This window comes from Fistularia commersonii, chromosome 17 (assembly GCF_037954325.1).
Source record: "Fistularia commersonii isolate RoL2024-O1a breed Wild chromosome 17, RoL_Fcom_v1.0, whole genome shotgun sequence".
NCBI lineage: Eukaryota > Metazoa > Chordata > Actinopteri > Syngnathiformes > Fistulariidae > Fistularia > Fistularia commersonii.
The window spans coordinates 2,211,590-2,234,402 of record NC_141300.1 but is presented as its reverse complement, the minus strand read 5'-3'; the positions used below and the strand labels follow the sequence as shown (position 1 = coordinate 2,234,402).

The window sequence follows — 22,813 nt, the reverse complement described above, 5'->3', positions numbered from 1 at the left end:
TGTTGGGAGAGGGGGCGTCCGCCGACCCGGGTCCCGTGACTGAGCTTGTTATTTTAAAAACCTGCAGGTAAACAGAACGAGAACCGAGGGCGACGCACAGTGGAACCCACTAAAAAACCCACCAGGACGAGTCTGTCCTTCTTAGTTTTTATTCACATCAATTCACATCAGTTTGAACTGCAGAAGAATGTTTCACTCCAGGGGTCGCGGGACACTTCCTGTGCAGCATCGGAATACTGGAGGGGGAGTCGTTAGGCAGGCAAGCAAATTGGGCAAATATCTGTGCAAAACAACGCGCTGAATGGGGCGTCCGGGGAGTCCAAGTGTCTTCATTTAGCAGGCGCTCAGAGGCTGGTCAGGCGTGTTGAGACCACAGGAAGCGATCACAGCGCTCCAGCATGGTCTGGATGGTGGCCCTGGAACATGGGACACACACACACACACACACACACACACACACACACACACGACAGGGGTCGCCTGGGTGAAATGGAAGAGTGGTGGAGGGATTCACCCATTCCTGCAGGAATGTGCAATATTCAGAACTGTGCAATATTTCATTTCATAACAGCTACACTACAATTTTTCCTTTTATCATACTATTATGCACTCCTTACCTCACTTGTTACTAAGACACTTATAGTTTTATCACTTGTTTACTAGGACACTTTATAGTTTCACTGAGACACTTTATAGTTTATAGTTTATTTTCACTTCTAATTCTGCCTTTTTCTTTTTATTATTTATTACTGTTATATTTTCTGTAATTCTGGCACAACAATTTCCTTCGGGATTAATAAAGTTGTTCTTATCTTATCTTATCTTATCTTATCTTATCTTATCTTATGGATGGATTGCTGGAGAGATGCGTGGGTGAAAGGCTGGAGGTGCAGTATGTGAGGGTGGATTTATGACCTCCCTCCTCTGACTACGAATTTTAAGTATCACATGACCTTCTCCTGGCTGCGTCCTGCGGCTTCAAACCCACTGTCAAACCAGTGCTTTTACTTTTGGCGGGGTGAGACGGGGTCCTGGTCAGGGTTACGCCTCCCCCCCGTGGGACTCACCTCTGCCTCTTCTCCGCCACCCTCAGCAGCTCAAACACCAGGCTGGAGTGATCCGACAGCACCGGCCGCACGCCGCACTCCTCCAGGACGACCAGGGCGCGGTCGGGCCCGGCGGTCCGAGCCAGCAGCAGGCCCAGGCTCTCCGGGGTGACCCTCCTGCCGCCGCCGGCGGAGCCGTTGGCGAGCCCGCTTCCGTTGACGCCGGGCTCCTCCGCTCCGCCGTACCGCTGAGACAGCTGGATAAGGAGCCTCCACTCGTCCAGGGTCTGGGGTTCCACACCTGGGAGACAGAAGAACCCACAGTTACTGTGAGACCCTTCCATCAAAATCCAATCTCATCGCATCCCCACCCGGGCGTTTGGTATTTTCTACGAAAAAGGAGGAACCGGTTAAAAATAACCATAGAAGAAAACGAAACTTAAAAAAAAAAAAAAAAAACGCTCCTCGCTGCCCCATCACCACCACGTACCGTCAGGTTCCTCTAGCAGGCTGGTGTCCCCGAGCTGACAGATGGTGGAGAAAGCCTCAGCCCGGCGCTCCAGCTCGCGGCAGAGGGATAGGTAGCCCATCCAGTATCTGCGAGGAACATCGCCGGCTGTCAAGTTGCGGAAAAAAAAAACCAAACGGTCCACAAACGGCGTACCCGTGACTGCGGCAGGTCTCCGCCATCTTCTCCTTGGAGGCCAGGTCTGCGGGGAGTCGTATCAGCAGAGACAGCAGCCGCCCGTAACCCCAGCTGAAACAGTGAGAGCGCAGCCTGCGCTGCCGCCCCTTGGGTTACAACAACCGCTCCCTCGGGTGGAGCTTCCACTGATTCCACTGACTTTTCACCGGCGATAAAAAATGAGGGCCGACCTCGGCTGTCCGTCAGGGGTTATGGTGTCGGAAGGCTGAGGAGCATCGTGGGTGAGCGCCAGCTCCAGCCAGTCCTGCCGCAGTGCCTCCGGCTCCAGGAGAGACTGCAGGAACGACGACCTGGAAGAAGGAGGTGATGAATACCGGGGTGACGTCCCTTCATAGACATCCGCCCGGGCGCGTACCTGTGCTCCTCCGTCCGCGACTGGACCAGGTTGTCCAGGTACGCCAGGAAGTGGCTCCGGTGAGCCATGGACATCACATCTGCGGGCGCGATGGTCGGATAGAACTGGGAAAACGCGCGCACGGCGGCCTCTCCGTGCCTCTCGTACAGCCTGGAGGTGGAGGGGCTGCTCACTTCGGGTGTTGGGATGATGTCGGGGAGGAGGACGGGTCACGTACCTGTGCAGGTGAGCAAGGAGCAGAGGGGCGCTCCAGGGCTGGAGCTCCCTCAGGCAGCGCAGTGACCGCAGTAAGTCTCCCTTCTGAAAGACCTCCACCACTTTACTGGCCTGAGTCACCTCTGCACAGAGAAGACAGGGGGTTCCCTCAGATCCGATCGGCAGAGAACCGGCAACACGGCAGACGTGAGGAAGGAGATGGAGCTCCTCACCGAGCATCGCCTGGATGAAGGCGCTCTTCACCTCCTGCTGCTCCGGCGCGCAGAGCAGGCACATCCTCCGCACCCGCTCCTGGTCCAGCAAGAAGAAGTAGCGACGCAGGAAGGCGGCGCAGCTCGAGGCCGTTTCCTCTGCCGGGCTCCTGAAGCAGCTGAGCTCGGCGTACAGCGTGGCCAGCTGCGTGAGCTGAGCCCGCAGGTCCGACTGTACCGGTTTGGGGGAGGCCACCCGCACGGGCTCCGGAGCTCCGGGCTCTCGCTCTTCGCCGCCCGGAGTCGCGTCGGCGTCCTTCTCGCCGGGCTCCGGTGTCGTTTCCGGCTCCTCGTCCGTCACCTTCTCCCCGGGTTCTGCCGGGGCCTCCTCCGCCCGCTCCGAGCCGGAGCTCGGGAACTTGCCGGCTCTTCCTTCCGCCGCGGCAGGCGTGGCCGGGCCGAGGACCCGCTCCAGCGCCGGCAGCCATTCCAGCAGGGTCTGGCCGAGGCAGGCCGGATCCAGAAGTACCAAGGGGTCCTGGATCTGGGAGCTGGAGGCGGAACGCGGGCGCGGGTCAGAACCCGGCGGCGTCCGGGGTTTAAGACGGCGAGAAGTAAAAGCGCACTCACGTGGCTCTTTCTGTGGCCAGTCGAAGCTCCAGCAAGTCGGCCTCCGAGCTCAGCATCTCCACGTACGTCCTGAGAGCCCAGGCGTCAAGTCAGCGGAGGTGTTTCTGGCGGCCTCCTCAGAGGAAGACCTTCCCCTCTCTCGGCGAAGGAGCGAAGAGCGAACGCTTCATACTCACTCGTTCTCCACTTCCTCCACGAGGGGAGGAGCGGAGGTCGGCGGTTCTGCCTGGACGCCCTCCCTCGAGTCGGGCCGCTGCCAGAGCTCCGAGTTCATCTGGAGGGTGTTGATCTTCTCCGTGGTCTTCTTCACAAAGCTAGAGACGCTGAGTGAGGAAAAAAAAACACAAAGAACAATGGAGCTTCACCTTGTAATCGGGTCGGAGTGATACCGACGGATGAGGATACAGAAGACCCGTTGGGTTTCTTGTAGAAACAGGAAGTCGAAAAGAGCAGCGATAGTTGAAACAGCTCAATTCTCACGAGGCCCAGAAGAAAAAAGGAACACGAAACCCCAGATATGTTATTTTTGATTCCCGATCTCGGCGCGGCGGTCGAGTGGCGCCGTCTGACGCAGGCGCTCACCTGTCCTTGACGGCCTGCAGCGCCATACGGGGCGGCTTGGACCGGAACGCCAGCGGGAGGTGGAACTGCGTGCTCGGCTCGCCGCCCTGCGGGTCTGGACGGCGGTCGGAGGGAAAACACACACAGATGGATGGAGTGGCGGGGGGGGGGCGGCAAAAGGCGAGCGGCAGGCGTCACGGGCCGCCGGTACGGACAGAGGGAAAATGAACGCTGCGGTGAAAAGAACAAAAACCAAGGCGGTGGTGATGTGTGTTTGCGACACGATGGAACAGACAGAAAACAGGCCGTCAGACTTTTAAGGAGAATCCAGAAAAACCTCGAGATGAGAGCGGGAGGATCCTCCCTGCAAATACCGAGGCTTCGGAGAAGATTGTTGTCACGATGGAGAGAATACAGGAGGAGAGAGAAACGGTTATTTACACCCGAGGGGAAAACAAGTCGCCGACTCCCGCAAAATTTGAGAAAAAGTTGTTCCATCATTGCGCTACGTTCGGACTAAAGCTAGTCGGCTCTACAAATCCGTATCGGGTTGCGCTGCGTTCGCTTTCTTTCGTTTGTTTCCTCGTGGCTCCCACCTCCACTTACAATGTGAGTTCCGACTCGGGGCGAAAATCGCATTACGTGGTGCCGCGGGTTCGGAACGGTGCCCCGAGGTCTGATGAGAAGCGGGGGCGAGAGAGGACCCGGATCTTACCGGGCTCCGCCTGGTCGTCCTCCTGCACAAAGCCGAAGTCCTTGAGCCGCTCGTCCTCGGACGTGGACGGGTTGATGATGGAGGCCGTCTCCTCGTCCGACTGGCTCCCCCTCCGGCTGATCACGCGGTAGATCCCGCAGTCCAGGACGTTGAAGCTCTCCTGGGGAGGGAAGAGGTCGTCAGAACGCCGGAGGCGTCCGGCGGCGTCCGAGGATGTTGACCGGCAGTAGCCGCGTGTCGATTCCGTGTGGTGTTTGACCCACGTGAGAGGAGATGCTGCTCCTGCGACTGCTGCAGGCGGAGTCCAGAGGCTCCAGCTTACGGATCACCTCCTCCAGCTGGCCGATCAGCTCCGGGTGAGCGGCGGTGCCGAGCTGGGACCTGAGGTGCTCCAGACGCTCGATGGGGATGGATTTCCTTGCCTGGATTTGAGCAGGAACGACAAAATCCCGGTTGGGCAGGCTGATGGAGCCGCTCCACCGCGGCGGGGCGGCCGTCTTACCCGGCCGAGGGCGATGGCGTGCTGGAACATGCAGCACACGGCGGCGGCCAGCGGCCAGGACTCCCTCCGCAGCAGGCGCTCCACGCAGCGCTCGGCCGACAGCAGCGACAGGTGGGACAGCCGACCGCCGGCGTGGAGGCAGAAGAGCTCGTTGCGGTGGACCGCTATGTCCGTCACGTCTGCGCAACCAAAAACAGAGGACGGGATCAGAAACCCCCCGCCGGACCAACGGCCGGGTGAAACGCACCACCGGACCCACCGCTGATCTCCGTCCACAGGAGGACCTGGCCGTTGTGAGGCGTGAAGATGTAAATGGCGGAGTCGGTCCAGGTCAGCAGGTTCTGGTCTCTGACGCGAACGCACCGAGAACGAGAGAGAGAGAGAGAAGATCTCCGGTTCAGCCGCTTGAGATCCCGCGATCTCCGATGTTCGGGTCTGCTCGAGATTACCCAAAATACAGCAGTTTGCTGAACTGGAGCGACTGGGGTGTCTTCTGCTGCGGGTGGTACTGTGGCAGGTTTCTGCAGGAGGACACAGGAGGGGTGAGAAGATCACCTCCCGCTCTGGCTCTCCTCTCCAGGGGGGAAAGGAGGACGGCTACCTGTAGGTGACGAGGGGAAGCGCGGGGCAGGCCAGCGGCTTCTTGAACTGGTGCGTGCTCAGAACCTCGCCGTGAAAGCTGGCCTCCCACATCCTGGAGCCGGGCCGGGCGCAGTACAGCAGCGGGGGCTGGCCCACCAAGAGGCCCCGGCTCTGGGGGAAGAAGCAGGCTCCGTACTCCCCGTCACGCTCCTTGTACCCGACGCGCCAGAACTTCTCCCTGGAGACAAAAAACGGGCAGCGTCTTCACTGCGCTGTCCGCCCCGGGAGCGTCGCGCTCTGGGTTTGACCCCTGACCTCTCAGTGTCGCAGAGGTAGCAGCGGCTCAGGGACGACACCAGCAGACGACTGTCCTGGTACCCCAGCTGGACCACCTTGGAGTCCACCACGGTGACCGTCTGGACGGGGAACATGACGAACGCCGAGCCCTGGAAGCAGAGGAGAATTTGGAAGGAGAACTTCAAACCATCTGGACAATTTAAAGGGTAGCTGTTGTTTTTTGGACCGTGGGAGGAAACCCCGCTCGGCAACCCCGAGCACCCAAAGAGCCATTTGGACCCGGTTTCCTCGGAAAAGAAAACACTGGGAGCCGAAATTACTTTTTGACGTCGAAAATAAAGGTACCGCTGTATATATTGCTTTTCATTACCTTTACGCTTTGTGTAAACAAGTGTGTAGTGTGTTGCTTCGGAAATTCACAAAGTATTACGGAGAAAATTTTATTTTATTTATGTAATGAACTCATTCTGAGCTTTGGGCTTTCAGAGCGTGTAGCGGAGCCTTGACTTGAATTTTAAAAATTAATCGGGAAAAAAATCACTGTGTCAGTAAACAATAAGAAATAAATATTTGCAGAACATCTTCATAAATATTTATTTTACCTGGTTTTTGGGACTTCTGCTCCTGAACCTCCGCGCACAGCATCTGCAAATCGGGACTTTACCGGCCGGCGGGTATACCGGCTTCCGCGAGTGTGACGTTATTTTGAGCGGCGAAAAGTGATAAATATAATTTTATTTAATATTTCAAGATCACAATAATCTTCCAACTTAGAACTTAAAGTTAAAAAAAGGAATTAACACAAATGAAATACGCTTCGATTAAATATCCATCATTTATTTTCCCAAGCCGCTCGGAGCCGCGGGTTGCCGACCCGCGGGCGCAGACGGTCCAGAAGCGCTAACATCAGATCTATTCGGAACCTTCCAGACGCTTTTCGTCCAGCCAAGCTGCTCGAGGGCTGACTGACCCGTTCATGTACCAGCGATAAAATTCACCAAATAATCCGCGTTCGAGTTCCATCGTGGAGACCGTTTGAGTACCTTGCCCAGCTTGGAGGATCCCGCTCGAATGAAGGACACCTTCCCCGCCGAGTCGCCCACAAACACCCGGAGGGCGGCGGTGTCCCAGCAGAGCGCGGTGACGGCCTGGCCCCGGTGCTCCCAGGACGCCATCGCCCTGTCGGGCCGGCCGCGCCGCTCCAGCTGCAGCTCCCACACCACCACAAGGCCCTGGCTGGAGGAGGAGAGGGGGTGAAAAACCAAACGGCGAAGGACACGGAGGCCTTCGCGGAATCCAACCTTGTCGCCACGGCGATGAAGTCTTCATCATGAGGGCAACAGGACACCTGGGTGATGGACCCCTCCTGGAGGAGAGGGTTGAATCGCGGGTCAGGCGGCAGGACGATGCGTTCCTCGGTTGCGTGCGGCGGCGGCGGCGGCCCCTTACCTTGTGAGTGAGGATGAGTCTTTGTTTCCAGCCCTCCCGCTGGATCAGGTGCAGGCCGCCCGCAGACGTTCCCAAGGCCAGCCACTTCCTGGACACGGCCAGACAGGTGCACTGCAGAGTGTGGAAGAGCCCTCTCAGGTACCAGAAAACACATCCCCTCCTGAGAACCCCGAGGAACCTCGGCGGCTGCGAACCCACCTTGAGCCGGCCCGAGTCCAAGCGCAGGGTGGAGAGAAGCGGATCCAGGCAGTCGAACTCCGCCAGCACGTGGTGGTGGTTCTCTGGCAGCACCGGAACCACGGCCATCTTCACCGTGGTCCAGGCCTGGGAGGGCGAAGAAAGGCGGGGTCGTCATGTGACTCTCGCTGGTGAGCTGGCCGTCGCAAATTGAGCAGCCGTGACTCTACTTACTCACACACACACACTGCGCGCTAACAAACATGTCCTAATTTGTTGTGGAGTCACTGGTTTCACTAGAGAAACTACCGAGGTAGGAAGTGGAACCAACGAGATGTTTGCACGCAAGTGGAGAACCTCCTCGGGGGTGGGGCGTCGCAACCTCCCGTGTGTGTGAGAATTAGCGGTTCCCTCTGAATGCCACGGTAAAATGTTTGCAGCCAGCGGAGGCTCCGAAAAGAGAAGATACACCTCCAGGGTCTGAATGATCGTGACATACAACCATTGACCTTCTCATTCGTGCATCAAATCCACCCTCTCATTCTGACTGACTGGGACTATTTTTAAAAGTGACAGAAGTGTTGACATTTCATTGTAAACCGTGTGTGTGTGTGTGTGTGTGTGTTTAAGGGGTGATAGGTCAACACCGTTCTTCCACGCCGGTCGTAAACGCGCCACCTGTGCCCCCTCCCTGCATTGACGTGCACGTTCCACGCACTGCCTAAATCTTTTATACAGGACCGTCTCCGAAAATTAGAATATTGTGATAAAGTTCTTTACGTTCTGTGATGAAATTCCAAAAACAAAAATGCCAAATCAACTGAAATATTGCAAGCCTTTTACTATTTTAATATCGCTGATTATGGCTTACATATTAAGAAAACTCAAAAATTCGATCTCAAAATATTAGAATATTTCCACGGACACAGTAAAAAAAAAAAAAATCATAACAGCAAAACAAAATCAATCATTTGAAAATGTCCGTTAATGCACTCGGTGCTTGATTGAGAATCCTTTTGCACGGATTACTGCATCGATGCGGCGTGGCATGGAGGCGATCAGCCTGTGGCATTGCTGAGGTGTTACGGATGCCCAGGATGCTTCGATAGCGGCCTTTAGCCCCTCTGCATCGTTGGGTCTGGAGTCTTTCAGCTTCTTCTTCACGATATCCCACAAATTCTCAATGGGGTTCAGGTCAGAGGAATTGGCAGGCCAATCGAGGACAGTGACGCTATGGTCGGTACACCAGTCACTGGTGGTTTTGGCACTGTGGGCAGGTGCCGGATCGTGCTGGAAAATGAAATCGTCATCTCCGTAGAGCTTTTCAGCAGACGGAAGCATGTAGTCCTCTAAAATCTCTTGGTACACGGACGCATTTACTCTGGACTTGATGAAACACAGTGGACCAACACCAGCAGCTGACATGGCTCCCCACACCATCGCCGACTGCGGGAGCGTCACACTGGATTCCAAGCAACTCGGATTTTGCTCCTCTTCAGCCTTTCTCCAGACTCTGGCGCTTTGACTTCCAAATGAAATACAAAAGTTGCTTTGGTCTGAAAAGAGGACTTTGGACCACTCCGCAACTGTCCAGTGCTTCTTTTCCGTAGCCCAAGTCAGACGCTTCTGCCGTTGTCTTGAGTTCAGAAGTGGCTTGACCACGGGAATGCGGCTATTGTACAGGTAGCCCATTTCCCGGACACGTCTGTGAACAGTGGCTTTTGATACCTGGACTCCAGCTTCGATCCACTGTCTCTGGATCTCCCCCAAATTCTGGAAGCGGCTCTTCCTCACAATGCTGCTGAGGCTGCGGTCGTCTCTCTTGGTCGTGCAGCGTTTCCTGCCACATTCCCCCCTTCCGACAGACTTTTTGCGAATGTACTTTGAGACTGCGCTCTGTGAACAGCCTGCTCTTTGAGAAATTTCTTTTTGTGTCTTGCCCTCCTGATGGAGGGTGTCAATGGTGGTCCTCTGGACAGCAGTAAGATCAGAAGTCTTCCCCATACTTGCGATTGGTGTTTTTCAAGGCTCAGGACACACTCGCGGGTGTTACGACTCAATTAGACGATTCGAGTGATTAGCCTACTGGTATACTTTTCCATGATACTCTACTATTTTGAGATAGGATTTTTGAATTTGCTTCAGCTGTAAGCCTTAATCAGCAATATTAAAATAATGAAATGCTTGCAATATTTCAGTTGATTTGTAATGAATCCAGAATGAATGACATTTTTGTATTGTTAATCGCATTACAGAAAATAAAGAAATTTATCCCAATATTTAAATTTTCTGACACAGTCCTGTAAACCTTATTGATCACGCGCAGAGGGAGGGCCGTCACGAGACCTGTCTGCTGATAACCAGGGCTAGCATTTAGGCTAAAAACACATCAAACCACCGATAAAACACGAAATACGGGAACCTCAGCCTCCGGTATCCTTTCCCCCAGACCCTCGCTCCTCACTCCCCCGTTATAAAGCGGCCCGTGCGGCTGTTTTATTTCCAAAACGCCCCCCAAAAAGTGAAAGCTGCGTGGCTCGGGGGGGAAAAAAAAAAACAAACCGAAAAAAAAAGCTAGCCGCCTTGCTAGCCGGAGGCGCGCTCCCGCTGCGCGCTCCCCCTCCGCGGGAACTCACCGTGCGATCGGTGACGCGCCCGGTGCCGCTGCCGGTCCGCACCGGCGTCTTCCTCCGAGCCTCCGCGGAGTCAAGTCGGCGGCCCCCCCGCCCTGCAGCCCCTTCACCACCGCTTCGGCTGACACTCACTTCCTGCTGGAGGCGTGTTCGCGCCCGGCCCGGTGTGTGTGTGTGCACTTCTGTCTCAGGGCAACATCCGGTCACGTGCATACATCATAACACACACTCATTGACGTTAGATCCACTTTTTACATTTTTATTCAAAACATCATCTAGTGGCCCCTGCTGCCAGGTGAGGCTTGGGGGTCACCAAAGGAGCACGCGCGCACATACACACACACAAACGCACTCACACACACACACTCTTTCTTCAGTGCAATATTTGAAAACACAGACCATCCTCCACCGCCACCCGAGGGCCTCTCTGATGTCCATCTGTAAGTTTTGGTCAAACTGAGTGGATGCTGAAGTTCCTTGGATGGCCTGCCGCCCCCTCCACTCCTCTGCCTCCGTCCAGGAAAACGAAACAGGAGGAGGGAAAGAAAAAAAAAAAAAAAAAAGAGAGAAACGTTTTTTTTTTTTTTTTTTGTCACTGAGTTCTGAGGGGCGCCCGTCCATTTTGTCGTCGTGATGCTGAGGCGAGCCAATCGGGGCCGCCATCTGGTGTCTTCACAGCAGCGGTGTCGGGGTGGAGGGGCCCTCGACGGCCCTCGCCTTCCTCCAGTTTGTATTCCTCGTCCTCTCGCCGACAAACCGCCGTCAGGTTTTCCTCAGCATGCGGCGGGTCTGCCAGGCGTGGAACTTGTTGTAGGCCGTCTGCAGCATCTGCTCCAGGTGGCCGGTGAGCTGCAGAGGCGGGGTCGAGCCCAGAGATGGCGGATCACACACCCCGAGAATAGAAAACTGATGCGATCCAGAGCGGCGGACTTACGTTTGTACTTAAGTACTGACGTTGAATCTTCTCCTGAAAAGGGCAAAGCTTGGTCATCTGAAATCTCTCCAGGTTGGTTTTCATTTTCATTACCTATGGAAACAAAGGGCAAACCAAAAAAAAAAAAAAAAAAAGGGATGCAGTTTTGATACAATAAAAACAACAGGAGGAGAGCCGTTTGAGTCCATGATACAGGAAACCACAGGAAGTCACCTTCTCCTCCAGGAAGGGGCTGTTCACTGGGAAACAGGACCAGAAGTGTCTCAGTAGCTCCCCAGCAGCAGTGTAAAGGTGCTTCAGCTCCCCCTGGACCTCAGAGGGAATCATCTCTGCAAAAGAACCCCAGGAAAAAAAAGCGCTTTGAGAGACGGACAGGCGGAGAAGATAGAGGTGATGGGAGGGGAAAAACGATAAAAGAAAAATATGGATGAAGTCGCATACGGCTTATGGCTTGCTGAGCTCCGGCCTGCATGAGGACGCCGCCCGGAGAAAGCGTGGCGATTGCAGATGTCGCAGTGGCGCTGGACAAAACCTGCACGAGGCCAAAAAAAAAAACATCCCACACCGTTTAATATAAAACCTCCAATATAGAGATGCTTGCCGGATGCTGAGGCGCCTCGGCAAGAAACGGATGCAAAGAGTGTGAAAGATGTGACCTGAGAGAGGTTGGGTTTGTAATTTGCCATCTCGTGGCGGATGTAGTTGACCGAGTTGATGATGTCTTGGCTGGTTGTGTAGTGGTGGGACTGAAGGGGCATCGGACCGTGGGCGTAGCTTCAAACGAGACCAAGCACAAATTGGGATGAGTTCACTTCTGACTCGCTTTGGGTCACAGCGGCTGAGCGGCCGGAGCGTGGAGGATCAAGCGTACCGGTCGGACTTCTTCAGGTTTAACGCCACCGTTTTTGGCCCATTCCTGCTTTGCAGATCCTCGTACTCTATGGCTTCTTGTAATTTCACCTGGATAAAAAAAAACAAACAAGCAAACAGACAGTGATGGAATCCATCACAACATTGAGCTCTTCCAAAATAAAAACAAAGAAAAGCTGCAGAGCCATTTGACCTTCTTCAGGGGAGGCTGAAAGACGTCAGAGTCGCGGGAGTTTCCATCGGCGCTGCCCGTCTCGCTGGCCTGGTCCGCTGGAGTTTCCCTTTAATTATCAGACAAAGGTTAGAGAGGGGAAAACACTCGCCGACTACTCAGTCGCCATGCGGTGATGTGCGTACCCTCGCCGGGAGCCGGCTGCCAGCACCATGGCGCTGTGATGGTTGAACCTCTTGATGATGGCGTGGTTACTGCTCTCTTTCACCGTCCTGCTGGAGTTGGAGGTCGAGGGCGCTGAGACGGAGACGCCGTAACCCTGCGTCGCGTGGGAGGGAGCAGAAAAGGAAGCGAATATGAGGAGGACCAGGGAGAGGCCGATCTGAGACGCCGTCTCATGCAGACCCACCTCATCCAGGGACTTGTCCTCCAGAGACAGAAGGTCCACCAAGGGGTTCTTCACTCCCTGGACCACCATGGACTTTAACCCTGTGTTTAAAACATTTGCAAGTTTCACCTAGCGCTGAATGCTAAGGAAGTTAGCGTGCCGCAAACTCGTCCCGATTGCATGCGACCCATGTAGTTGTCACCCTTACCCTTTTCGTCCTGCTTGGCACACTCTGAAAAGATGTCCTGCGTCCCTGTGTTGATCCGGTCTCGGTGGAAATAATGGGACTGGAAGAAGCGGGTCCAGAACTCCTTCTCCGTCAGGTTATGGGGAACGTTTTCACCGTACTTTTGCTTCACTGCACGTTCGGGGGGGAAAAAAAAAGGGGGGTTGTAAACAAAGGACACGAGCTGACATTTTCATGACGAGAAGCATCTCGTCGGAAAACAGAGCCGCCACCGACACGCCGGATTCCCCGTCCAGCTCTAGTTTTTCCCTCCCCGTGCCTTTGCTAAGCTACTGACCCAGCTGTGTTTACCTGCAGGGTAGGTTCTGAAGATGGACTCGATGATATCAGCGGTGAGGTTGTACCTCAGGCCGTTGCAGCCGTCTGTCTGAGGCCTGATGTCTGCCTGTAACCAACAGAAAAATCCCAGACCATCATGCATGTTGTTGGTGCAGGGGTCACAGGGGTCAACATGAGGCCGGCGCCGCTCACCAGAAATGCTCCAGATATGCCGACTTCCTGTTTGCTGCTGTAGACGGCAGGGTCCGTGCTGTTGAGGCCTCCTAACCTGTTGGCCCAGAACTCCTCCGCGCTGATCACCTGACTGACCACCAGGTCTTTGTACAGCTGGAAGAGCACCGGGTCTTCCTGAAGCATCCTGCAGGCAGAAAGCCGTCACTTATGATTATATTTTCACAAAAAGCAATATTCAATTAGAAAAAGAAAATGCAAAATCCTCTTGTGTGCATTATGTAACAAATTCCTCTTTTACAGCTCCTAAAATCTGGAGATGTCTGGGAGCTGAGGGGCCGGCTGGTTCTAACCCACTTTCCTGAACGCAGCAGGTTGGTTCTAACGTCCCTGTGGACCCGGCCTGCTCTGATGTGCGTGACTCTTTCCAGGGACATTCGAAGACGTATAGCCTGGCTATTTGTAGTGCCAGTTCCTTCAGCTTGCAGAACGACAACACACGATACACACCGTTATGTGCGGCTCGTCCCGGTTCAAAACCGCGCTAAGCTGGGTAGTCATCAGTGCGTCCGACCCTTTAAATGGGGTTTTCGGAGAACCTCACCTGTTCTTCTCCTCCAGTTCCTTGTTGGCTTTCTTCTTGAATTTGGGCAGCAGCTGCTGCAGCAGCTCCTTGGCGGCGTCCCGATCCTTGAGGGCGCTGCTCTCGTTGGAGAAGTGGAATGTGGTGCTCTCGCCGTTGTGAAGGACCAGCTGGAGCTGGACTTTGGATTTGCCGTCCGGGCTGATCTTCTGGCCTGAACAGAGCAGACGGGGAGCTGTCACTATCGCGTGGCGTCGGCATAAGAGGCTGTTCTCTCAGATGGCGTGGGGAAATACTCACAGCGAATATCCGCGTACAGGTGGCTGACAGTGAAGCGGTCCTTGCCCTCCGGGCCCCAGGCTATGCGTTCCGCCATGAGGTAAAGGGTGCCATCCTGCTTCCTCTGGCGAACCTTTTTCACCACCAGAAGCACCTCTTCAGATAGAGATGCCATGTCCAAGACGCGTCACTGGCCACACACACACACACACACACACACACACACACACACACACACATAAGCACACAAGCACAAGCACACACATACACAAAGAGAAACATTGGCTAAAACTGTGCTGCGCATGTGCAACAACACAAGAGTTACACATATACGAAGATACTAGCAACATTACGGTAGTAGTACATCGAGTACATCGAGCGGGATTTCTACGAGACGCCCGTCGGAAATGAGTTCCGGTGGTCTCTCCCCGACGTCCCGAATGGAAAAGCCCGCTCCCCGAGAACCCTCGGCCGGGCTCGATTCGCCGGGTTTCGCCGCGGGTTCCGCCGGATCAACTAACTAGCTAAGCGGCGTCGAGCTAGCTTGCAGTCCAGAGCGGAGGAGGGGGAATCCTGGGGGAGAAGTCCGCGGAAAAAGGTAAAAAAAAAAGACTTACTTTACCTCGAATTCAATCGATTCCGCGACGAATACTTCGGTTTCCCCTTAATACATGGCTCGATAGTCATGTGAGCGAAGAAGGAGTCGTCCAAAACCCAATTTCGACTACTCTTCTCCTATCTAGGAGACTTGAACGCCGACATGACTGACAAGTTCTGTGTTACACTAAAACGGTCCGGCGGTGTACAACGGCAGAATATTAGCTCCGCCTCTGGGAGTTTACTTTATTATGACAATAATAATGCATTTTAATGCATTTATTCCCCATAAGAAAAAAACATTTCATAGTTTTCCATTTATCCTACTCAAATATACATGATATATACATGAATATACATATTTATTTGTTATTGTTTTCGTGAATAACCATTTGCCATATTTATCAGAATTTGAAGTGCAGTCGCCAGGCTCTGTGCTCTTTGTTTTTTTTTTAATCTCTAATCAGGAAATCTCACATTTAACAATTAGTGACTCAGTAATACCCAAAAAGTAGATTTTGGGGTATTAATTCTATACAAAGTAGTATAGTTAAGAGGTGCTTATACTCGTTGATGAGTTTTTTAAACAATGCATTTATTCAGACAGCTATGCTGTGGTCAGTGATGCTTTGCATTTTGTACATAAAAATATTTGACAACCAGATAGAGGGCATTACAGTTGTGTTGTGGTTTTTGCTTCCGCCCCGAAACAAGAAGAGCCCAAAGGGGGCCGTTGTGTGTGGCATCTCCATGTTCTGCCTGTGTCTGCCTGGGGTTCCTCCTGGTTCTCCGGGTTCCACCCACAGTCTAAATCAGGGGTGGGCAATTACTTCGGCAAGTGGGCTACATTTTATATTTAACTTCTATATCATGTAAATTGAGCAATATAAAAACTGTAATTTAAATATTTACATTTTTCGGCATTTTATTTCAACTTAATCTTTGATGATCATATAAATGCACCAACATTATTTTGAATGCAATCATCCATACAAAATCAAACAAAAGGAAAAATATAGGGAGTTTCTGAATTTATCATTGATTGAAAATATTTGTTAAAAATATTCAAAGAGAATTGTTTGGCGGGCCGGATGTGGCCCGCGGGCCGTAAAGTGCCCAGGTCTGGTCTAAACACATGCCGGGGGTTCATTGGAGATCCTAAATTGCCCAGATGTGTGAATGAGTTAATGAATAATTGCATGTCTCTATATGAGAGGGTGAATTGTTTATAAGTTGTGCTTTGAAGGACTGATAAAGGAGGAAAATGAGAGAGAACAAAGAGCAGAAGTTGTGAACCACAAAGTAACAGAGATTAGTGTTTAGTGAGGTGTAGGTGAGCTGTCTTGCACGGGAGCAAATTTACTTGGCCAAATTGTTAATTGTGACTGAAAAGTTTGTGTACTCCACCGGATGCTAATGAATGGTACTATCTATTGCTTTCAATTAGCATTGGTATGCTAGCGATCTTTCACCTGCCGTTTATCATCGAATTTATTTATACTTTTGGATCCATGGTCAGCATTTTATGCTAGCATTAGAGTACAATTTCATGTAATGCAGCCTCACTAATGGTGACTGAGCCAGCCTCCCTGAGTCGTTCCCAAGCCTGGATAAACGCAGAGGGTTGCGTCAGGAAGGCATCCGGCATAAAACTTTTGCCAAAACCAAACATGTGAATCAATCATAGTAACCAGATCAAACCGGATCAGTCGAGGCCTGGGTTAACAACGACCACCATTGGTACCGATGACCCACAGGGAACCAATGGAAATTGGGCTACTGTGGGTCAAAGAAAGAGAGGAGGAAGGCGTGTTTGGAAGCAGAGAGAGGAGAGGAAAGGCAAAAGTCTGGGACTGAGAGTAGGGACTTTGAATATTGGGACTATGACAGGAAAAGGTAGAGAGTTGGTCGACATGATGCGGAGAAGGGAAGTGGATATACTGTGTGTCCAGGAGACCAGGTGGAAAGGTAGGCTAGAAGCTGGGATGTGAGTTTGAGGAGAAGGAGAAGTTCTGGAATGAGTTAGAGGAAGTGATGTAGAATATCTCCAGAGATGAGTGATAATTGTTGCAGACTTCAATGGGCATGTTGGTGCAGGCAATAGAGGGGATGAAGTAGTGATGGGCAGATTTGGTACACAGCATGGGAATGCAGAGGGACAGATGGTGGTAGATTTTGCAAAATGGATGGAAATGGCTGTAGTTAACACTTTTTTCAAGAAAACACAAGAATATAGGGTAACTTATAAGAGCGGAGGTAGCAGCTCGCAGGTAGACTACATCTTGTATAGACGAGGTAACCTGAAAGAGATCAGTGACTGCAAAGTAGTTGTAGGTGAGAGTGTAGCCAGACAGCATAGCATGGTGGTTTGTAGGATGACTCTGGTGACAAGGAAGATGAGGACAAAGGCAGATCAGAGGACAAAGTGGTGGAGGCTGAAAAGGGAGGAGAGTCGTATGGTTTTCAGGGAGGAGTTGAGAAAGGCTCTGGGTGGTCAGGGTGAGCTTCCTGTCACGAGGCACGGGGGCGGACTCGGGCAGGGAACCACACCTCGGAGCAGGAATCTGGGATAAAGCGCTTTGAGTAGAAACGGCAGGTAGGGTGTCGCTGGTAAGCCCCTGGCCCCGAGACAGAGTTGCACAGGGCTGGGTCTCACCAGGACGGGGTCTCGGACAGGGTCAGATGTTACACCGGCTGGCTGGGTCCGGTCGTAACGGGGTAGGGGTCCGGTCATGGTCAGCTGTTACACCAGCCGGGTCCGGTTGTGATAGGGCTCCGCAGTGGTCTGGGGGAGCCACAATCCCCCGGCCCCAGGCAGAGCGTGCCGCTGCCCTTTATAGGGATCTTGATTAGCGGCATCTGCTGCAGCTGGCGCCGATTACGAATTGGACCCAGGTGTGATACCCTGACACTTCCAAATGATTGGACAACTACAGCTAGTGCTATCAGGGAGACAGGTAGGAAAGTACTTGGTGGGTTATCTGGAAGGAAAGTAGATAAGGAGACTTGGTGGTGGAATAAGGAAGTGCAGGAGTATATACAGAGAAAGCGGTTAGCAAAGAAGAAGTGGGATACTGAGAGGACTGAAGAACAGACAGGAATTCAGGGAGATACATCATAAGGCTAAGACAGAAGAAGCAAAGGCAAAACAAAGGGCGTACGATGACCTGTATGCTCGGTTGGACGGTAAGGAGGGAGAGAATGATCTACACAGGTTGGCGAAACACAGAGATAAAGATGGAAAGGATGTACAACAGGTCAGGGTGATTAAGGATAGAGAGTATTGACAGATGCTAGAAGAGTGATTGGACGACGGAAAGAGTACTTTGAAGAGCTGATGAATGTGGAAAATGAAAGAGAGGCAATGGTAGAAGAGGTGGGTATTGTAGACCACAAAGTAGCACAGATTAGTATAAGTCAGTCCTTCTCAAATAGTGGGGCGTGTGACCCTGGGGGAACATGCTTTTTTTTGCCGTACATGAATAAAGTGTAATTGCACATCCTCTACAGTAGTTGGCATTGGCGCTCTCATTGTCAGAGTGTGCGGAGGGAGTATTAGCTCTATGGTGTAGGGTTTTTTTTTTTGCACCGAGCAGGCGATATGAAGTTCAGTAAACAAACCCTCAAGAGACAACATGAAAACATTTTTAACAGGGATGAAAAGAAAGGCGGAGAGAGACGAAGATAATGAGACAAAAGAAAGTCACCCGAAAGCTAAGACGAGGAAATATGACGAAGCGTACGTAGTGCTTGGCTTCGCTGAGACTACAGTGGGAGAAGAGGAAAGACCTAGAAACAATGTTAATGAAGTTATTCTTTGTTGTGAGTTGAACTATATTGTTTTCGTTTTTGTTTCCTTTAATGTTAATAAGGTTATAATTTTTATGCAGAGGCGTACTTATAACAATTGTGGAGGTGTGGAAGTGTCTAGGAGAGGCAGCCGTAGAGTTTCTGACTCGATTATTCAACAGGATCTTAGAGAGTGAGAAGATGCCTGAAGAATGGAGACGAATGCCAGGCAGGAGGTCTTGAGGACGACCAAAGAGAAGATTTATGGACATAATGAGAAAGGATATGAAGGTAGTTGGTGTGAGAGAGAAGGATACAGAGAATAGGGTTAGAGTCAGGGTTAGAATTCATGCTCAGATAGCATGAATTTGTATCTGCATAAGGAAAAAGGGAAAGTGGCTATCCTTAATCCCAATGCAATGGAATTTCAACCTGGTCTACCACAACAAATGTAACGTGTGTCCACCAAAGGCCCACTACCACCTACCAACAAACCGTCATCAGACATGTGGGGAAAACAAATTGAACAATGGTGCAACGATGTTCTAAGCCAGCAACACAATGTCCCTCACTTACAACATGCAACATTACATGGAGCACATCAACAGCATATAATAGCTGCACAACCACTTCCTACCAGTAGTGCATCCAACACAACACACTCACCTGACCTGTTGGAAATAATGCAAAGGCAGAATGACGTCACAGCCACTCTGGTTCATGAGCAGCGCTTCTCATCTCTACCATCAAGGGAGATACCAGTGTTCGATGTGGAGCCTCTCCAGTTGCGGCCATTCATGAAGGCCTTTGAACTGGGTGTGAAGAGCAAGGCTGGAACGGAAGACTTTATTATTTAGAGTAGTTCACCAAAGGTCAGCCCCAGGAGTTGGTGTGCAGCTGCCATCATAGGGTGGCTATGTAGTAGCAAAGGGCCTCCTCACTTTGGCAATCCATACAAGTTGGCAACAACTTACATGAAGCAAGCACTGGCCTGGCAAGCTGTTAAAGCAGAGGATGTGAAGTCACTGCAGGCCTACTCCTTTTTCTTACGTGGCTACTGCAATGTTATGCAGGAATTGAGATATGTGCAGGAGCTGGACATGCCTGTAAACTTGAGGACCATTCTCTCAAAGCCGCCATTTGAAATGAGAGAGCAGTGGCGCACTACAGTACAGCTTATGACATCATGGAGCGAACTCAGGTATTTCCTGATCGTCAGGGCCTGGTGCAGTCTGTCAGGTCGCAGACAAAATCCAATACTATTGAAAGACCTGTGACTAAACTCTGCTTAGTACATGGGGTATGATTATGAATGTGTGATTACATTATACTTACCACTTGGTTTTTGCTACATGTTGGTTCCTTTTTGTTTTCTCTTTTTTTTCTTTTTTTTTTGTGAATTGTTGTGTCTGCCTGCCATCAACAATTAGGGGCCGTTGTGAAGGAGCCAAAATGCATGTTTTGTTTTTGGGGATGATTTATTCATTTATTTATTTGTCCACTAGGTGGCGCATGTTAATTGGCCATTATTGGGTATATACGTGGGAACTGTGTGTTATTGGTTGGGTGTCCTACCTTTCCGGGTAGGACGCTAAAGCAGGATCTAAAATGCCAAGCGCTATGTTAGCTTGCTTTGGTTGGAATGTCGTCTGTGGATATTTTGCTTAATATGATGCATTGGACTTTGGTGGAATAAATGGATCACTCTTGATTCTACCCAAAGAACGTATACTGGCGTTGTGCTTTCTATCACAGTGAGTTGATAAAGTAGCATAGCAAGTAACTTTTGATCAGATCTAGCGCGCCAGCTGAGCCACCTCCGGTTGTTAGTGACACCCCTCTGCGCTATAGGAGTTCTGTTCTAACACAGAACTCCTATCGAGTGGAATACCCACTCCAGATCGGCGAAGAGGTCCTGCCCCAAATGGAGGAGTTCAAGTATCTTGGGGTCTTGTTCACAAGTGAGGGGAGGATGGAGCGGGAGATCGACAGGTGTAGCATCTGCAGCGATGTGGACTCTGTACCGGTTTGTCCTGGTGAAGAGCCAAAGTGGGGAGCTCTCAATTTACAGGTCGATCCCACCCTCACGTCACGAGCCCTGACTAGTGACCGAAAGAACAAGATCACGATACAAGCGCCCGTATTAGTTATCACAGGGTGGTCGCACTCTCCCTTAGAGATAGGGTGATAAGTTTGGTAATCCAGGAGGAGCTCTGAGTAGAGCCGCTGCTCCTCCGCATAGAGAGGAGCCAGATGAGGCGGCTCAGGCACCTGGTCAGGATGCCTCCTGGAGACCCAGGACATGCTGGGGAGACCATGTCTGCAAGCTGGCCTGGGAATTCCTCAGGGTTCCCCCAGAGGAGCTCAACCATGTGGCAAGGGAGAGGGAGGTCTGGGCCTCACTGCTCCGGCTGCTGCCCCCGCGACCCGACCCCAGATAAGGGGGGGAAGATGGATGGGAGGATGAATTACTAATATTCATTAGTTTATGGCATATTTTCCAGGAGTTGCTTACGATACACTCATAACGTGTACTTCCTGTACATATTGTATGCCTGCACTTCGAGATATGTGGATTTTGGATTTTGTTACCTTGTCTCTTGACTGCAGCTGACAGATAACAGTACAAGGGGCCCACTTTTATAGAAATAAGAGGCAGAACAGACAAAAAAATGCTTTGCAAACAGAAAACATTTATTGAAATCAAGCTTTTCTCCTCGATCAGAAAAAAATGACGCAAACACATGCAAGAATCAACAGTGGTCAATAAGGGTAAGACGGGGACTCCATGAACGGTGAGGCTTTGGGTTGTATGAGGCTTTGGCGCCAAAGACACCAGACGTACTCTTTTCTGAACAACTTTGTTATATTCTGAAGTTTTATTAGTAAACTGAAATGTGAATTTTATTTTCTCTGGTGGAGGTGACTCCAAGGTTCTCCATATCTGATCACCTGCCTTTTACCCCGGGCAGTGAAGAGAAAAGAAACGTGTCTGGCTTCCGCACTCCAACTTTCTTCATGGAGGAGATTTTAAAACGTGTTAATATGTCTTATCTTGTGGGTGAGATGGACGGAGAGGGAAGATTGTTTTAATCCTTCTTTTCACATTCAGTGACTTTGCAGCCGCACTTGTCCACGGAAATGTACGAGTGCATCACCTCGGTGCCGTCCTTGCACTTCATCTTCACCTCCTTCTTGCTGGTAGCCAGTTCCCTGCAGCAGGAGCAGTGATGCATCATGCTGTTGCTCTCGGCGGAGTATCTGTGCGCAGGGACAGAGATGGACACCGTTAGTCGGCATGAACATAGACACGCACAGCTGGACAAGTCGCTGCTGGCGAAACTCACTTTGATGAAGACTCTCCGCAGGAACCGTCGCAGGATGTGAGCTCCACCTGATCGACTGACTTGCAGTTCCCTGCCACCAGTGTGGTGGTACTCTTTCTGATCTTGCAGTTATGACGGGACTGACCTGGAGACGAAAGGGGACATTGTCATCAGCATCTCAAACTCTTGACAACCTCAACTACTACTACAATGTTGACATGTTCCGGTGAAAGACAATCATTGTTTATATTTTCAGCTACATATTTAGAACAGACAACGTACAGATTGGATGTACCCAACTGGCCAATACTTACAGGAGAGGCAGCAGCCATCTTTTATTTGCACGGTTCCCTGCAACAGAAACAACAACAGTTGGGTATGTAGTTACACTTGACAACATAATTTATCAATTCAACTTAAATCAGTTGTGATATTCAAATCATTTCTTTAACACTCCACAACGATGCTAGGACTAATCATGCAACGATAAACCAGCCCTTATTGAGATGTTCAGGCGAGAGAACGACCAAGGTCCTCTGCAGGGTGTCTCTGCGGACTCACGGGAACGCAGCTGTCGGGGTCAAGGTCGGGGCACACGGTCTGATTCCTGGAAAGTATCAGGTCGTCCCCTGTCTCTTTGCAGAAATATAAGGTACAGTTGTCGTCCGGTGGTGACCAGATCTCAGACGGCTGTGAGAGACGGAGGAGAAGTAGTCAGTGGCCGTGGACAACAAGCGACCGCTTACACGAATCCATGTCCAGAGGCTGACCTGGAGCAGCACTGGTTTTGGGAGGATCTTCACCACACAGCTGGTCTTCTTACACCTTCCGCAGCACTCACCAGGCACTTCCACCCTCTCGTAGCCCTAACATGGAACAGAGGGAGCACATCACTCATTCCCTTTTCTACACTGCTTTTCCTGCTCACCTATAGCACCTGCAGACCACGTGAAGGCGTCAGTGAACCTGCAGACCTTTTTGGACTGTGGGAGGAGGACAGTGAAGCTGGAAAGAACCCCGACAGCAGAACGTGGAAAAGCCCAGACAGAAGAACATGGAGAAAACATATACAGAGAACCCAGGAAGGAGAACATGGAGAGAACATACAGAGAGAACCC

At 51.5% G+C, this 22,813-nt stretch overlaps 3 protein-coding genes across 6 annotated transcripts in view; all 3 read right to left on the bottom strand.

Moving 5' to 3' along the window:
* Positions 1–133: 133 nt before the first annotated feature.
* On the bottom strand, positions 134–10,215 carry hps5 (HPS5 biogenesis of lysosomal organelles complex 2 subunit 2). 2 transcript variants are annotated; one of them, XM_086162843.1, is made up of 23 exons: positions 10,064–10,215; positions 7,449–7,574; positions 7,251–7,361; positions 7,103–7,167; positions 6,845–7,037; positions 5,820–5,950; positions 5,524–5,742; positions 5,372–5,443; positions 5,182–5,270; positions 4,923–5,101; positions 4,684–4,842; positions 4,421–4,580; positions 3,727–3,820; positions 3,321–3,467; positions 3,145–3,213; positions 2,536–3,065; positions 2,325–2,445; positions 2,108–2,257; positions 1,923–2,042; positions 1,711–1,824; positions 1,537–1,643; positions 1,068–1,347; positions 134–416 (listed from the first exon to the last, which is right to left on the bottom strand). In XM_086162843.1, exons 2-23 carry the CDS (start codon positions 7,554–7,556, stop codon positions 356–358), a joined length of 3,279 nt encoding a protein of 1,092 aa, XP_086018969.1. In that variant the 5' UTR covers positions 7,557–7,574; positions 10,064–10,215; the 3' UTR covers positions 134–355. The 2 variants fall into 2 exon arrangements, with proteins under 2 accessions (XP_086018969.1, XP_086018970.1); XM_086162844.1 differs by lacking the exon at positions 10,064–10,215 and adding an exon at positions 9,850–9,995.
* An 85-nt stretch (positions 10,216–10,300) lies between these two features.
* On the bottom strand, positions 10,301–14,749 carry gtf2h1 (general transcription factor IIH, polypeptide 1). Of its 3 annotated transcripts, none has more exons than XM_086162870.1 (15): positions 14,601–14,749; positions 14,005–14,173; positions 13,726–13,918; positions 13,143–13,308; positions 12,963–13,056; positions 12,633–12,782; positions 12,446–12,525; positions 12,222–12,355; positions 12,058–12,145; positions 11,866–11,954; positions 11,651–11,768; positions 11,436–11,526; positions 11,208–11,323; positions 10,995–11,087; positions 10,301–10,909 (listed from the first exon to the last, which is right to left on the bottom strand). In XM_086162870.1, exons 2-15 carry the CDS (start codon positions 14,156–14,158, stop codon positions 10,823–10,825), a joined length of 1,653 nt encoding a protein of 550 aa, XP_086018996.1. In that variant the 5' UTR covers positions 14,159–14,173; positions 14,601–14,749; the 3' UTR covers positions 10,301–10,822. The 3 variants fall into 3 exon arrangements, with proteins under 3 accessions (XP_086018996.1, XP_086018995.1, XP_086018997.1); XM_086162869.1 differs by having other exon boundaries at positions 14,606–14,749; XM_086162871.1 differs by having other exon boundaries at positions 10,995–11,027; positions 14,606–14,749.
* Positions 14,750–21,047: 6,298 nt separating this feature from the next.
* LOC147224729 (uncharacterized) overlaps positions 21,048–22,813 on the bottom strand; it is a 28,430-nt gene continuing 26,664 nt past the window's right edge. The window contains exons 43-47 of the mRNA XM_086163662.1: positions 22,466–22,561; positions 22,257–22,385; positions 22,010–22,046; positions 21,717–21,840; positions 21,048–21,630 (exon numbers count right to left, since the gene is read on the bottom strand). Of these exons, the coding sequence (XP_086019788.1) occupies positions 21,459–21,630; positions 21,717–21,840; positions 22,010–22,046; positions 22,257–22,385; positions 22,466–22,561 (558 nt within the window). The 3' untranslated portion in view covers positions 21,048–21,458. The remainder of the gene's footprint in view (positions 21,631–21,716; positions 21,841–22,009; positions 22,047–22,256; positions 22,386–22,465; positions 22,562–22,813) is intronic.

What these genes read in the sequence shown, in the direction of transcription:
- hps5 (XM_086162843.1), bottom strand. Translation starts at nt 7,556, where the DNA reads ATGGCCGTGGTTCCGGTGCTGCCAGAGAACCACCACCACGTGCTGGCG. An exon ending in TTCATCGCCGTGGCGACAAG is followed by an intron (nt 7,038 to 7,102) that starts GTTGGATTCCGC and finishes CTCCTCCTCCAG; the next exon opens with CCAGGGCCTTGTGGTGGTGT. An exon ending in ACCCCTGACGGACAGCCGAG is followed by an intron (nt 1,825 to 1,922) that starts GTCGGCCCTCAT and finishes GCGGCAGCGCAG; the next exon opens with GCTGCGCTCTCACTGTTTCA.
- gtf2h1 (XM_086162870.1), bottom strand. Translation starts at nt 14,158, where the DNA reads ATGGCATCTCTATCTGAAGAGGTGCTTCTGGTGGTGAAAAAGGTTCGC. An exon ending in AACCTGAAGAAGTCCGACCG is followed by an intron (nt 11,769 to 11,865) that starts GTACGCTTGATC and finishes TCTCGTTTGAAG; the next exon opens with CTACGCCCACGGTCCGATGC. An exon ending in GTCAGTACTTAAGTACAAAC is followed by an intron (nt 10,910 to 10,994) that starts GTAAGTCCGCCG and finishes CCGCCTCTGCAG; the next exon opens with CTCACCGGCCACCTGGAGCA.